Source organism: Mobula hypostoma, chromosome 2, assembly GCF_963921235.1.
Source record: "Mobula hypostoma chromosome 2, sMobHyp1.1, whole genome shotgun sequence".
Classification (NCBI taxonomy): Eukaryota; Metazoa; Chordata; class Chondrichthyes; order Myliobatiformes; family Myliobatidae; genus Mobula; species Mobula hypostoma.
This window is the reverse complement of record NC_086098.1, coordinates 198848881-198862836: the sequence shown is the minus strand read 5'-3', so window position 1 is coordinate 198862836 and position 13956 is coordinate 198848881. Positions and strand designations below refer to the sequence as shown.

The 13956-nt window shown below is 42.0% G+C and overlaps 1 protein-coding gene across 2 annotated transcripts in view; it reads left to right on the top strand.

The window, feature by feature from the left end:
* The window catches only part of LOC134336555 (sterile alpha motif domain-containing protein 10-like), a 119727-nt gene that overhangs the window by 80950 nt on the left and 24821 nt on the right, over positions 1-13956 (top strand). For both annotated transcript variants that reach the window (XM_063030831.1, XM_063030840.1), the window contains exon 4: positions 11277-11417. In XM_063030831.1, coding sequence (XP_062886901.1) covers positions 11277-11417 — 141 coding nt within the window. The remainder of the gene's footprint in view (positions 1-11276; positions 11418-13956) is intronic.

The following is a 13956-nucleotide window of genomic DNA, read 5'->3' as shown; positions in this document are numbered from 1 at the left end:
TGGAAATCGAACCCCAATAGCACAGGGGCACACAGTTGAGGCATGACCAGTAATGTAAAGTCTCGATATTCTGTGCCCTGCACCACAAGCGTCGCTACACAACCCCCCCGGATGTCTGTTGTATGCGATCTGGAAGCCATGGAGACCCTCTGACTTACCGGCCGTATCGTGAGTCTGCAATGCTGCATCGTGTCCGGGTGGATAAAACTCTCCGTGCTGCCTGTGTCAAACAGGCAGCTTGTCCTGCGCCCCTCCACCAGGATGTCCATCATTGACCTTGCGAGCTGGTGGGGAGCGCTTTGGTCGAGGGTCACGGAGGCCAGAGTTGAGTCGCTGTCTTGGTCCGGCGCGGTGGGGTGCCCATGAGCACCCATTGGTCGTAGGCGGTGCGAGGTGGCACCGACCAAGATGGCCGCCCCCATGTCTCGCACATGGTGGCGGTGTGCAGGCAAGATGGCGATCCCCATGCCTCGCACATGGCGCTGCTGGATCCCGCTCGCGGTTTGGACTTACAGGCCTTGGCGAATTGGCCCTTCTTTCCGCAGCTGGAGCAGGTAGCTTCTCGGGCCAGGCAGCGTTTCCGGGGGTGCTTCTCGAGTCCGCAGAAGTAGCACTTCGCGGACTCACGACTGGCAACAGCTGTGGTCGAATCGCCGGCAGGTTGCGGGGTCTGCAGCGTCCATGAGGCCGTTGGGATATCGTGTGCCTGGAGAGCGTCAGAGTTGTGCAGAGTGGCCTCCAGCGTGTCGTCCAACTCAATCGCTGAACGTAAGGTAAGATCAGCTTGTTCCAGCAGCCGCTGGTGCACAAACAATGACCTGGTCCCTGTGACGAAGGCGTCTCTTACTAGGAGCTCTGCATGCTCTTCGGCCGTCAACCCCCAGCAATCGCAGGCCCGCACGAGTGTCAGTAGGGCCCGCACGAACTCAGTGCTCGACTCTCCAGGCCGCTGCTGCCGCGTCACTAAGCGATGTCGTGCATAGACAGTGTTTACCGGCCGCAGGTATTGTCTTCTGAGGGCGCTCATCGCACCATCGTAGCTCAGCTGGTCTCTAATCATTGAGTAGACCCGTGGACTGACCCTGGAGAGGAGAACTCTGCGCTTCGCGGTGGACTCGGTCACTTAAATCTCTTCCAGGTATGATTTGAAGCAGGCCAGCCAGAGTTCGAAAGCATCTGGCTTCAGGTGTTTGCAAGTTGAGTGTAGCTTGTCGGGTCTCAGGACGTGTTCCATTCTTTAAAATTACTGTTCATAAAATTGATGCACTATCAATTACTCCAAAAGACTGGAAGTAGAGTAAATACTGAAAGGCTTTTATTAACAGTTGTTATGTAAATAGCAACAATGAATATCAATCGAGGCAGGTTATATAAAAACAACCAAACAGTTATTAAACACAGATAAACGATAAGGAAATAAAACAAACGAAAACTTTAACTGGAAGTTAACCGATATGCAGCCGTTCAACAAATCAACACTCGGCACTGGTTCTTAAAGCATTAAATGTGCAAACAGTTCTTAAAGCGATAAAATCAGATATAGTTCTTAAAGCAACAAATTCGAAAGTCCAAAAGATTTATACGTTCAATTGGGGAGAGACTTCTCTGGAGAAGGATTTCTTCATAGACGCGACTTTCCTGCTGGTTCTGTCCATAGGATTCACGATGCCGAAAATAAACAGTTTAAAACAACTGACCTTAAGTTCTTTTAGAAAGAGAACAAACCTTTGCATGAACTCTTTGCTCTTTTTGGCAAGAGTTATCTTTGATGCAGGTCGCTACTCCCAACGAAGACTCAATAAGGTCGATCCTTTATCAAACTGCCAAATGATGCTGACTTCTCTCAATCCTTCAAGTCCTGTACTTCGATAAAGTCTTCACTCTCCCTTCTACTGTTGGAATTGAGTAAATCAACAGATCTAGCAAAAATTTCCAGTCCAATAATATTATATCTTGCAACAGAACGCACACTCCGTTTTAAAAATGAAACTGCGTCACAAAAACAAACACGCAACAGAAACGGAGACACAGCACGTTCTACCCGGAAATCTACAAACTAAAAAAAACTACTGCGTCATCTGGGTCGACCCTTATATAGCCATGGTGCACATGTCATCACATGACCTCACCGGCGGGAAAATTACATCAGGTGACCTCCAAAAGACAATTGCATCATTCTCACAAAAGAAAACAGATCTCCTTGAGCATGTAACACCGTAAATGGTCCAACGTCCATGCTGAGTATCTGCCCCGGACTGAGGGAGGAGCAGTGGCACAATTGCCTTTATTCAGGGGTCTGTGGGAGGAGCCACAGGAGCAGTCAGCAGAGGGGCGTGTCCAGACAGGTAACCCAGTTACAACATATATATATGGTTTACCACAGTTGTATTGTTCTATGTTCTATGAAATACAACAAACAGTAAAATAACCTTTTATGAATTGTGATGCTTTTGCCTTTTTGCCCACTAGTCATGAGTGCTGAAAGAAGTTCAGTGAAAGAATAAGTTATCATGGTTGATTAATGCATGGACAAATTTTCAGCATTACCCACAGACACTGCTCAGTATGTACATCACATTGCCTGCAGATATGATGTACATTCTGGCTTTCATTTATTAAAATACCCCACTACAGACTTTGGATTTAAGCAATGGGGACCATTATGTCTAAATCTCCTAACCTCAATGGCCGAAGTGGTGATGGCCATTGCTGGAGCAATCATCTGGAGGGATATGGCCAAATGTGGTGCTGAAACAATTAGAAGTATTGGTTCCCCTGATACCTAATACTTCTCTTATCGAACACACGCTCTCTACTGAGTGACAAGATGCAGATGGTGTTGACATGGCCTTTTATTTTGTTCACCCTCAGCCAACACCACCCCACTCCCAGCCTCCCACCCCTCTCCCTTGTCTCTCAAATGCCCAAGAAGTGCAATCCAGACAAAGCCACAACAGCAAGAGGAGGGAAATGTTGAATACATATCCAAACCTGATACTGTCCTTGACTTTTGCTACAGAGGACTCAGAGGCCTGATGGAGAAGGCTGCAGAGAAAGGCTGAACGATTTGTAAAACGAAATTTTTAGGACAATGGGTTGAAGGTGAGAAAACCTATGTACAGCTTTAAGGAGCATGATGAGCCGAGCTCCAGCCTGGATTAGTCAGTGCATGGAACTCATCCTGTGCAGGGTGGAACTCGTGACTAATTTGATAAGCTCACCAACACTGTTAGTTGTTTCCGATGGCCGATGGTAGTTTCCACTGCAGCAAAAGCAATGGTCACACATTGTCTGAAAACAGCAGGGGAATTCAGAATGGTGTTATGCAATCTGTCATGAAAGACTGGTGCCAACACAGGTTGCAGAGTGCAAGTGATGCTGAAGTGTAGCTGTGGGGAAGTAACTGCAGCTCTGTGACATTCACCTGCATTGATCCTCCCACCATTACCATTCACACAGTGTCTTTTTGGTTGCCTGTCAATTTACTGGCCTATTTTGTGACCATTCATGATGAGAAGGTGCTGACCATAGCCAGACAGATCAGAGTTGCTAATGCTTATGGACAAAACTTGTCAGCTATCATCTTCAGTGAACTTCTGCAGCCTTCTCCTAGCCGTGCTGCAGTCGCAGGGGTGAAACTAGACAGAATCACGAGAACAGGCAAAGCCATACCAGCAGACAGATATGAAGGAAATGAGCAAAGCTGATTGGTTATCGATTATGTGTAATATGACAAATGATTATTTAATGGTGTGTTCAGGTTTACAATGTGGCCAAGTTGACAATGTGAAGGCCAGTGACAGAGAGGAGTTAAGCAGTGTGGCCATTTTGGTGCCTGGGGAACGAGAAGTAGGTACACCCCTTGTTACCAGCTATAATTGTAACAACTAAAACATGGAAGCACAAGGAGGAAGGATGAACAGTTTTTCTTTGTGCTTGGACTCTCCTCACCTTGTGCAATTGTTTAATCTTCCTTCTCATATCCCTGTGCTTCAGTTTTTGTAACTATAGCTGGTAACAGGGGTTGTTTCTTAGGATAGCAAGGAAGCAGCAGTTGAGAGCAGATTCGCACACAACCCAAGAGAACAGTAAATAAGACATAGGATTAAGCTTCATATTTCAAACCTTCTATTTAACTACTTAAGGGATTCACATGATACACAGGCTGAGTTGCGAAATGTTCTTTATTCTTGTCCCTGGTGACTACTCCTTCAATAGCAGTAAATATAACTGAGTCATTCCTTTGTATTCAGAAGAGTTTTATTCTACAACCTGGCAGCAAAGATCGGATATGTGCAAGCCGCTATCAATCTGGAATTGGTAGTTATATCTATGGTATAAGTTAAGTGAGGCAAAATGCTGAGCGACAGGTAAAAAATTAAATTTCTGTAATTGATATAAATTTTTTCATAAATTCACTTTTCCTTTCTGGTTCTGTTTAATCTCTTTTGCACTTTCATAAGCATCGCTGTATTTCTGTCTCAACTGTGTTCATCTTGACTCTTTCTCTCATTCTCAAGCACATATGATATACAATCTAAATGGATTCCAACTTTTGTTCGTGCTTTTATGGAAGGGTGGTTAAATAATGAATGTAGTGGCAGTACAAAGGTATTCCTAATTAAGTAATTTTATTTTTTAACAAAGCTTTAATTGAAGAGAAGTTAATGCTTCTTTGAATATCCATCAAATCAGATTGTGATCGGCAGGTGAGAAAGCAATGAAAAGCAAATTCTGAGACAATGTAGGGAAGCATGGCTTCACAGAGCAATTTACACCTGGGGACAGAGTTGGTAAAATTTGGCTTTTTAAAGGTAGTTGTCAAAATTTGGCTTCACATAGACATTATTTTGGTTTTAGTGCTGATCATTTGGTATTCTGATGCTCAGGAATGTGCCATGAACAGTAACTAATTATTATCATAGTTAGGGCAGTAGTTCCCCTTGGGTTGGATTTGATGTATAACAACAGTGCAAAAGTACTTTATTAGATTAGGTAGCTGTTATGAACCATGCCCCATTTTATCACTTCCCAATTTTCCACTGGCAAAATAAAGCAATTCAGTGTGTTGAGGCTTGATGCAAATTAAAAAGGTGTTTAATTTTATAGGCAACCAATAAATGTAAAAAATGATTGAACATAATGGAATCTCCTATAATTCATTAAGTTCAATTTACCCCACATACCATGGAAAATAATAGATTACCACCGCAGTTGTGGCTGAATTTGATCATTTCCCCCGCTCTGAATTTTAGTTCTAACTCAGAATTTAGCATGAGTGACGTTTTGCTTCCTAACCTTGTCTAACTCCTTTGATCTAGAATTGGCTGATTTTTACATATCTTCGGTTCTCCTCTCTGCAACCATGCTCAGAGAAAATGAGAGCGGTGTTTATCCCTTATCCCCACTCTCTGTACATGAGGTCATAGAGTAAGAATCATAGAATCATAGAGTAATGCAGCAGAGAAACAGGCCCTTTGGCCCATCTTGTCCATGCTGACCGTGGTGCCTGTGTTTGGTCCATACCTCTCCAAAAACTTCCTATTTATATACTTACCTGAATATCTTCCAAATGTTGTTATTGTACCTGTTGCAACCACTTTCTCTGGCAGCCCATTCCTTGTATGCACCACCCTCTGTGTAAAGTTACCCCTCAAGCTCCATTTCAATCTTTCACCCCTCAACTTAAACCCCTGCCTTTTCAGTTTTTAGGACACCTTCCACAGGAAAATTATGTGATATTTGAGCCTATTTAACCCCTTATGATGTTACACACCTCTATAAGGTCACCCCCCAATTTACATTCCAAGGAATAAAGTCTCAGACTGCTCAGCCTCTCTGTTTCACCCAGTCCCTCATATTCCTGGCAGCATCCTTTTAACCTCTTTGCTCTCATTTCCGTTTAACTGGGCAAGAAATGCTAATAACTTTTACCGAAATGCCCATAGTTATAAAGTCTAGAATGAGTCAACTGATTTTTGTATCTATTCAAAATAGATCACATACACCAACAATTTCACAAGCAGTTCAGCTGGTTTTAACAAACATTTTCAATCATTAGCTTACAAAAAGATAAGCTTCTTGTTGTCTCATGCTGCATTGTACTCTAAGCAGAATTATGTGCTGTGTGAACCCATTTTGATTTAAAACACAGTGGACATTGCTGCAGAAGCTCGCCATTGTCCAATTGCGTTCATTTTCCAGAACTATTGGTTACCTTCTTGAAGCAGTTGTGATCTAAAACAGCAAGCCCTGTGCAACAGCAAGTTCCCATTTACCTTATTTTCATCATACGGGTTTGGGCTTGTATGTACTGAGGAGGCAGAATACTGTTGGCAAAGCCAAATAAAACAAAACTCTGATAATTTGCAGTCCAAGTATTTGGAAATCCAAATGGTGTGGCACCTGACTCGCCAGGTAATATTTGCTGCTCTAACTTTCCGCTCACTGAGGGCTCAATACCCACACGCTTTCTTCATTCACTGTGGGGCTGGTTTCCACATTCCATTCTGACTGGGGCCCAACTTTCCTATACACACACAGCGCACCGGGTTACACACACCATTTCCACTTACCAGAAACTTATCAGTTTCTGTTCTCCCTTTACAGTCACCTGGACTCCCTTTCAGATTTTCTGCATGAGTGGTGAGCTTTACTAATGGAGATATCCATGTTTCTCCACAGATGTCTTGAAATTCTGCCCTCGTTGTAGATTGAATTGGCAACAGAATCTTCTGCCCTGCTGTTTGTCCTGCTGCTGACTACTTTATCGCTTCCCCAGTAGAGTCTAGTGAGGCAACTTGCACGTCCACAGATTCCTGGCTCTCTGGTTAAAGCTGGCAAAACTACAGCAGTGCAATTGAAATTTATGGGAGGGAGTGGCTGCTGAGACAATGTTAAATCAATAATTTATTTGATTTAAATAAATTAGTTTGAAAGTATTTAGTTTGTTTTTAGGCTAAGACATGATTTTATACCTCAAACTACTTTTAATGCTTCCTGAGCATCTTGAATACCGAAGACATTTGCTAATGTTTGATTTGCTTAATGTGGAAAGCATTGACAGCTGGTGAGTCTATGGTCATGGTCTTGAAGTTGTTCTGTGAGCACAGCCAGCTGGTTATGCTGAGAGATATCCTACACTGTACTGTGCTGGCCATATCAATGTGCTGGGAATTGGTCTCCTGCTGCGAGAATGTGCCTGGGAACATGTTGGAAAGAATGAAAACCTTAGAGGATGACAGATCTGCCTCATGTTTCTGGGTCAGAGCTCATCAATTCGGAATTTCAATCATGTATGTTGTAAAATTAAGGGTACAAATCAAGTTATATTTTCTGTAACTGAAGTTTCCTTCGGTACTCCTATCAGGTTACGCCTGGATAAAATCTTCATCAAGTTAGGTTAATTTTGCCCAACAATATTGACAAAGTAGATATTGTGTGCCTTATTTCATCACCATTCTGTTACGATAGGGACCCAAATGCGCCAACCAGAGGATGGATAGTTGGTGCAGGCCCCTTAAAGATTCTGGCTCACTCCACTAGTTTGTGGCCATGTTTTGGCGCCAAGATTTGGATATTTAAAGAGCATCTGAACTCAGGTTCAGTGCTCATTTGTCAGTTCGACTTTGGTTCAGTGTGCGAGTGCTTTAAGGATGTCTGTCTCATTTGGATTCTTGTCTAGTTTAGTCTGGTTCTCATCTAGCATCTAGTCAAGAACCTTGTTCTCGTCTCAGTCTTGAAATCATGTCTCGATTCTAGTCTCGGATACTGCAGCACTTGGGTCCGTACCTTCCTCACCTAGGCCACTCATCACAGTTTCTCAATAACTGTCCCATGGACTGGTGCTCGTCAACATCAACGTCTTCGGCTGGTCTGTGTAACATTATCTGTTTTAACAAAATGAAGTAATGACACAGACTTCATAGAATTCTGAGCTGAGAAGATTTTCACAAAATTGCAGGGCTTAATCTCTAATTCATTGCAGCTCTGCTTTGGGACTTCCATTTAAAGTTATGTTTGTGAATGGTCTGCAACTGAATGGGAGTACAAATTTGGAAGTTATATAAATGTATTAATATATCTATATGATTTTTTAAAGTAGTTGGATTATTTTTGGAACTAATATAATTTCAGAGAAACATAATATAGGTAATGCATGTGATGTTCAGTGTAATGAAAGAAAAGAAAACCTGTAAAGTACACGAGCGTGGCCTCCATCAGAAGAAAAGTGCCAGCTGGCATAATTTGATAGACAATCGCAGCTAACTTTCTTGCCAGTTTTCTCCCCCAAGACTGCAGAGCAGGCGAGAGAGGAGTGTGTTCTGTGTGGTGTGATTCTAAACATGGATGGAATGAAAATAATTTGTCACTTTGAGATCAATTTTTAATTTCCAGTCCACTTCCATTCCAATGGAACAAGATGACACAGTATCTCAACAGACATTTACCCCATTGGATACGATCGCTCGGGTCGAGTAAGATGTTCCCTTCAGGGGCTGGCAATTGGTGGGTCCTCGGGACACTGTAGAGACCGATCTGAGATCCACATATTCTGGTGCGGTGCGGGCACACATAAGTGGTGGCTGCGGTTAGTGGTTGGGTCTTTTGGTTAACCAGTCAATCCTTTTGCAGCTGCTGCTTGTTCTCTGCATCACAGCAGAGATCATTTACATATTTACATGTAGCACAGCTCCCTCTTGAAAAGATTTCCTCCAGGTGTATCTACTAAGTGAAATGTCTTTCCGGTTTTTAGATGTAGTGATGAATTTCTTCAGGCTGATTTTGAAGTTATCTTTGAAGCATTTCCTTTGCACACCCCATACTACAATAATGACAAATGAAAGTATGCTTAAGGATCATATCTGCAGACCCTCCCACTGCCAAAAGCGACTCAGCAATTAAAATTGGTGAATACTTAATAATCCCTTCAGGAATAGATGTCTGCACTGCAGTCTTGGGGGAGAGAATTAGCAAGGAAGTTAGCTGCAATCCTTTATCAAATTAAGCAACACACACAAAATGCATGAGGAACTCAGCAGGGCAGGCAGCATCTATGGAAAAGGGTACAGTCAACGTTCTGTGCTGAAACCCTTCAGCAGGACAAATTACAGTAAGCTGTTTCATGTAGAATTACTAATTTCAAGACCATAAGACCATAAGATATAGGAGCAGAACTGGGCCATTTGGCCCATCGAGTCTGCTCCGTCATTTCATCGTAGCTGACCATTTTCCCTCTAGCCCCAATCTCCTGCTTTCTCCCCGTATCTCTTCATGCCCTGACCATCAAGAATCTATCAACATCTGCATTAAATATACGTGAAGAGTTGGCCTGCACAGATGTCGGCGGCAACGAATTCTACAGATTCAGCACTCTCTGGCTGAAGAAATTCCTCCTCATCTCTGTTCTAAAAGGATACTCCTTTAATCTGATACTGTGTCCTCTGGTCCTAGACTCTCCCAGCATAGGAAATATCTTCTCCGTATCCACTCATTTTGTAGAAGACATTAAATCCTAATTAAGTGAGTAAAATCATCAAACTGATTTCCAATTTTATTCCATGAGTTTACTGACACTTATAATGCTGTATTTCCTATGGTTTATATGCACTATGCCTAGGAGGGTGTAGCTGCTGAGATGCGTTCAGGTACAGTGACCAGAGTGATGAGAGTTTCACTGGATGCTCAGGCAACTTAGTATTTAATTCACAGAGAGGAATCAGCAGTGAGGGAATTGATGCCAGACCTTAATGCCTTCATGGTAATAATTAAAATATTGACTTTTGTGAAAGCATATGCTCTCAATTCTCACACCTTTGCTGCTGTGTGTGACAAGTTGATTACCATCACCAATTTTGTCCTGCTGAAGTCCAATGACTTCCCCATAGTAAAGCAGTGGACTGAATGCATGAATTGTGGTGCAATTTTAAATCTTTCTGTTTCAACAATTCAGTGAAGCACACCCAATATTTAAAAAGTTAACGTAAAATAGTTTCTACTAATTCAGCAGAGCAAAAGAAACAACAACTTAGATTCCGTTTGGGTAGCCTCCAACCTGATGGCATGAACATCGATTTCTCAAACTTCTAGTAATGCCTCCTTCCCCCACCCCCCCTTCGCCATTTCCCATCCTCTTGTCCCTCTCTCATGTTATCTCCTAGCCTGTCCATCACCTCTTGGTGCTCCTCCCCCCTTTTTTGTTTCTTCCATGGCCTTCTGTCTCTTTCACCAATCAACTTCCTAGCTCTTTGCTTCATCCCCCCCTCCAAGTTTCACCTATCGAATGGCATTGCTCTTTCCCCACCCCACCTTTCAAATCTACTCCTCAGCTTTTTCTCTCCAGTCCTGCCAAAGGCTTTTGGCCTGAAACGTTGACTGTACTTTTTCCCATAGATGCTGCCTGACCTGCTGAGCTCCTCCAGCACATTGTGTGTATTACTCTAGATTTCCAGCATCTGCAGAGCCTCTTGTGTCTGTGAATAACTGATCTGCTTTTGTATTGCTATTTGGCTTTGGATTATCTAGTTTCCGAAAGTACAGTATTAACCTGTTACCAAGCTGCTTTAAAATATTGTCAATAAAACTTAACAAATTACAGCAAGTATTGAATTTCCTGTGTAGCTCATGATATTAGTTGAGAATTTGAAATGTTATCTGAAAGTTACTTTTTTAATTCATGACGTAATCAGATACAGAGCAACAAACCATAGTTGTGACCTGGTTTGCATTCAGGACTGATTTCAGATTTATTCCCGTGTTCATTAATAGCAAGCTTGTATTGACATGAGTGTATCGTGCTGGAATAAATCGCCACAGGGATACGTCCTGTCATTCTGAAAGAAATCGAATTGAATTGATTCCTGTCTTCCTTACTAAATTGAAAATGCCACAAGGCGAAGACAGTACATCTGAATGAATGAGTAGCTAATAAAGAACAACAGAACACTTGCTCTTGGCAGAGCTAATATCCTTGATGACTTAATGGTTTTATGCATGTTGAATAATTACTTCATTTAGATTTGAAAATATAGAATTTTCTTATTGGGCAGTTTTTGTATTGATGAGTTAACTGCTTTTATTCAGAATTCCCATTGTAACTGCAATGGGAACATAAGGAAAATATTTTTCATTGTAACTATGCCATCTTTTAACTTTGTGTTTGAATTTATTTCCTGGGGATATTATTACATTTAAATGGCTCCAAAGGGAAATCTTCCAGTACATGTATTCTGTAAAATGTTCAAATGCTGGTTTTCAAAATACAATTCTTTCCACAGGTCGGGCACTGCTTAGGCTAAACGGTGAAAAGCTGGAACGGATGGGAATAGTGCAGGAAGGTCAAAGACAAGAGGTACTTCAGCAGGTTCTACAGCTGCAGGTACGAGAGGAAGTGAGAAACCTACAACTACTTAGACAAGGTAAATTCAGCTCCATTGTGTCAGCAGCATCATCTCGAGACTTCCAGATTGGGTTCTTGCAGCAAACGTGATGCATGCTTGCAAGCCAGTGCTGTGTAAAAACACAGCTAGTTACTTGACATATTCTTGTCAAATTGTGCACTCTTTACTTTTGTCCAAAAAAATCTTAGAAGTTTACTGTTGGGAGAGCAAGCTCATACAAATGCTTGAAACAAAGTGCTGGGAATAGTCAACAGCTCATCAACCATCAGTGGAAAGAGAAACAAAGTTAATGCCGTAGATTGATGACCTTTCATTAGATGGGGGAGTCTATTTTAACTGAAAAATGTTTTCAAACTAGTGTAACAATTTCCTCTGCAATTTTGATCAAGCAGTTAACTTGATTAAATCAATGTCTAAGACTTCTACAGATATAGGAGACAGATTCTGAACGAAGCACATGTCTGCCAATTAATATTGGTAATGGCAGTTTTAAACCTGAGATTTTGCAACCTATCTAAAACTGAACTGAAAATACGTAATAAATCCTTTGTGCTTTATTCAAATTATGTCAAGATTTAGTCTTTCTGATTTACAAACGTGCAGTAGATCTGATTCAAAAAACTTCAAAGGTACCAATTAATGGAGCATTACATTTTCAGTAGGTTTCACAAAATTTATTAGTGAATACTTTATGAAACATACTTATGGACAGGAACAATATTAAGCTTAATTCAAATTAGTTTTTTGCAGTTCGTAAAGCAAACATTAAAAGTATTACGTATTTTTGAAATTACTTCTCTGTATGAACCACTCCAAGAAGTCTACAATGATACGGAATAAAGTGACTGTAGAGTCTTACATATTTCAGCTCCTTTTTGAGATATTTTCATTTAACAGATAGGTAACTTTCTAATAGCATTTCACTTCTTAACCCACACAATTTAGACAGCTCAGTCAACAAACTCTGAACAAAGCAATGTGCCTTAGGATCGAGGAGCAAATATAGGACCAACAATCACCTCTCAAACACGAGGAATTCTGCAGATGCTGGAAGTTCAAGCAACACACATCAAAGTTGCTGGTGAATGCAGCAGGCCAGGCAGCATCTCCAGGAAGAGGTACAGTTGACGTTTCGGGCTGAGACCCTTCGTCAGGACTAACTGAAAGAAGAGCTAGTAAGAGATTTGAAAATGGGAGGGGGAGGGGAGATCCAAAATGATAGGAGAAGACAGGAGGGGGAGGGATGGAGCTAAGAGCTGGACAGGTGATTGGCAAAAGGGATATGAGAGGATCATGGGACAGGAGGCCCAGGAAGAAAGAAAAGGGGGAGGGGAACCCAGAGAATGGGCAAGGGGTATAGTGAGAGGGACAGAGGGAGAAAAATAATTTATATATATAAATAAATAACGGATGAGGTACGAGGGGAAGGTGGGGCATTAACGGAACTTAGGGAAGTCAATGTTCGTGCCATCAGGTTGGAGGCTACTCAGACAGAATATAAGGTGTTGTTCCTCCAACCTGAGTGTGGCTTCATCTTTACAGTAGAGGAGGCCATGGATAGACATATCAGAATGGGAATGGGACGTGGAATTAAAATGTGTGGCCACTGGGAGAATTCCTTTTCAAATTCCTTTTATTGCCGGACCCACGCAATATCCATTCCTTTAAGGTCTAATTTGTCAATAACCCCCGCTGAGCAGGCTGCAAGTCTTTGGTGACCTACTTCCAAAACATGTAGTTCATGTGCCATTTGTATTTCACACTAATGGACACTAATATTAAAAAAAAACAGCTATGGAATACCGTACAGTGTTGGAAAATGTATGATAATGCATTTTGGTAAAAGGAACAATAGTGTAGACTATTATCTAAATGTATGATAATGCATTTTGATAAAAAGATCAATAGTGCAGACTGTTATCTAAATGGGGATCAAACGTCAGAGGTGCAGAGGGACATAGGAGTGCTTGTGCAAGACTCCCAGAAGATTAATTTCAAGGTTGAGTCTGTGGTAAAGAAGGGAAATGCGATGTTGGGATTTATTTCAAGGGGAATAGAATATAAAAACAAGGAGAAAATGCTGAGCCTTTGTAAGACACTAGTCAGGCCTTACTTGGAATGGCTTGGGGCCCCATTTCTTAGAAAGGATGTGTTATCATTGGAATGAGTCCAGAGGAGGTTCATGAGAATGATTCCGAGAATGAAGGGGTTAACACACGAGGAGTGTTTGGCAGCGTTGAGTCTGTATTCACAGGAATTTAGAAGATCTCATTGAATCTGCCGTATGTTCAAAGGACTAGGCGGGGTGGAGGAGGGGACGATGTTTCCTATGGTGGGGGTATCCAGAACTAGAGGGCACATCCGCAAAATTAAGGGACAATCCTTTAAAACAGAAGTAGGGAGGAATTTTTTTTTAAGCCAGAGAGCAGTAAATCTGTGGAATGCTCTGCCAGACTGCAGTGGAGTCCAAGTCCGTTCGTATATTTAAGGTGGTAGTTGATCATTTCCTGATCAGTCAGGGCATCAAAGGATATGGAGGGAAGGCAGGTGTATGGGG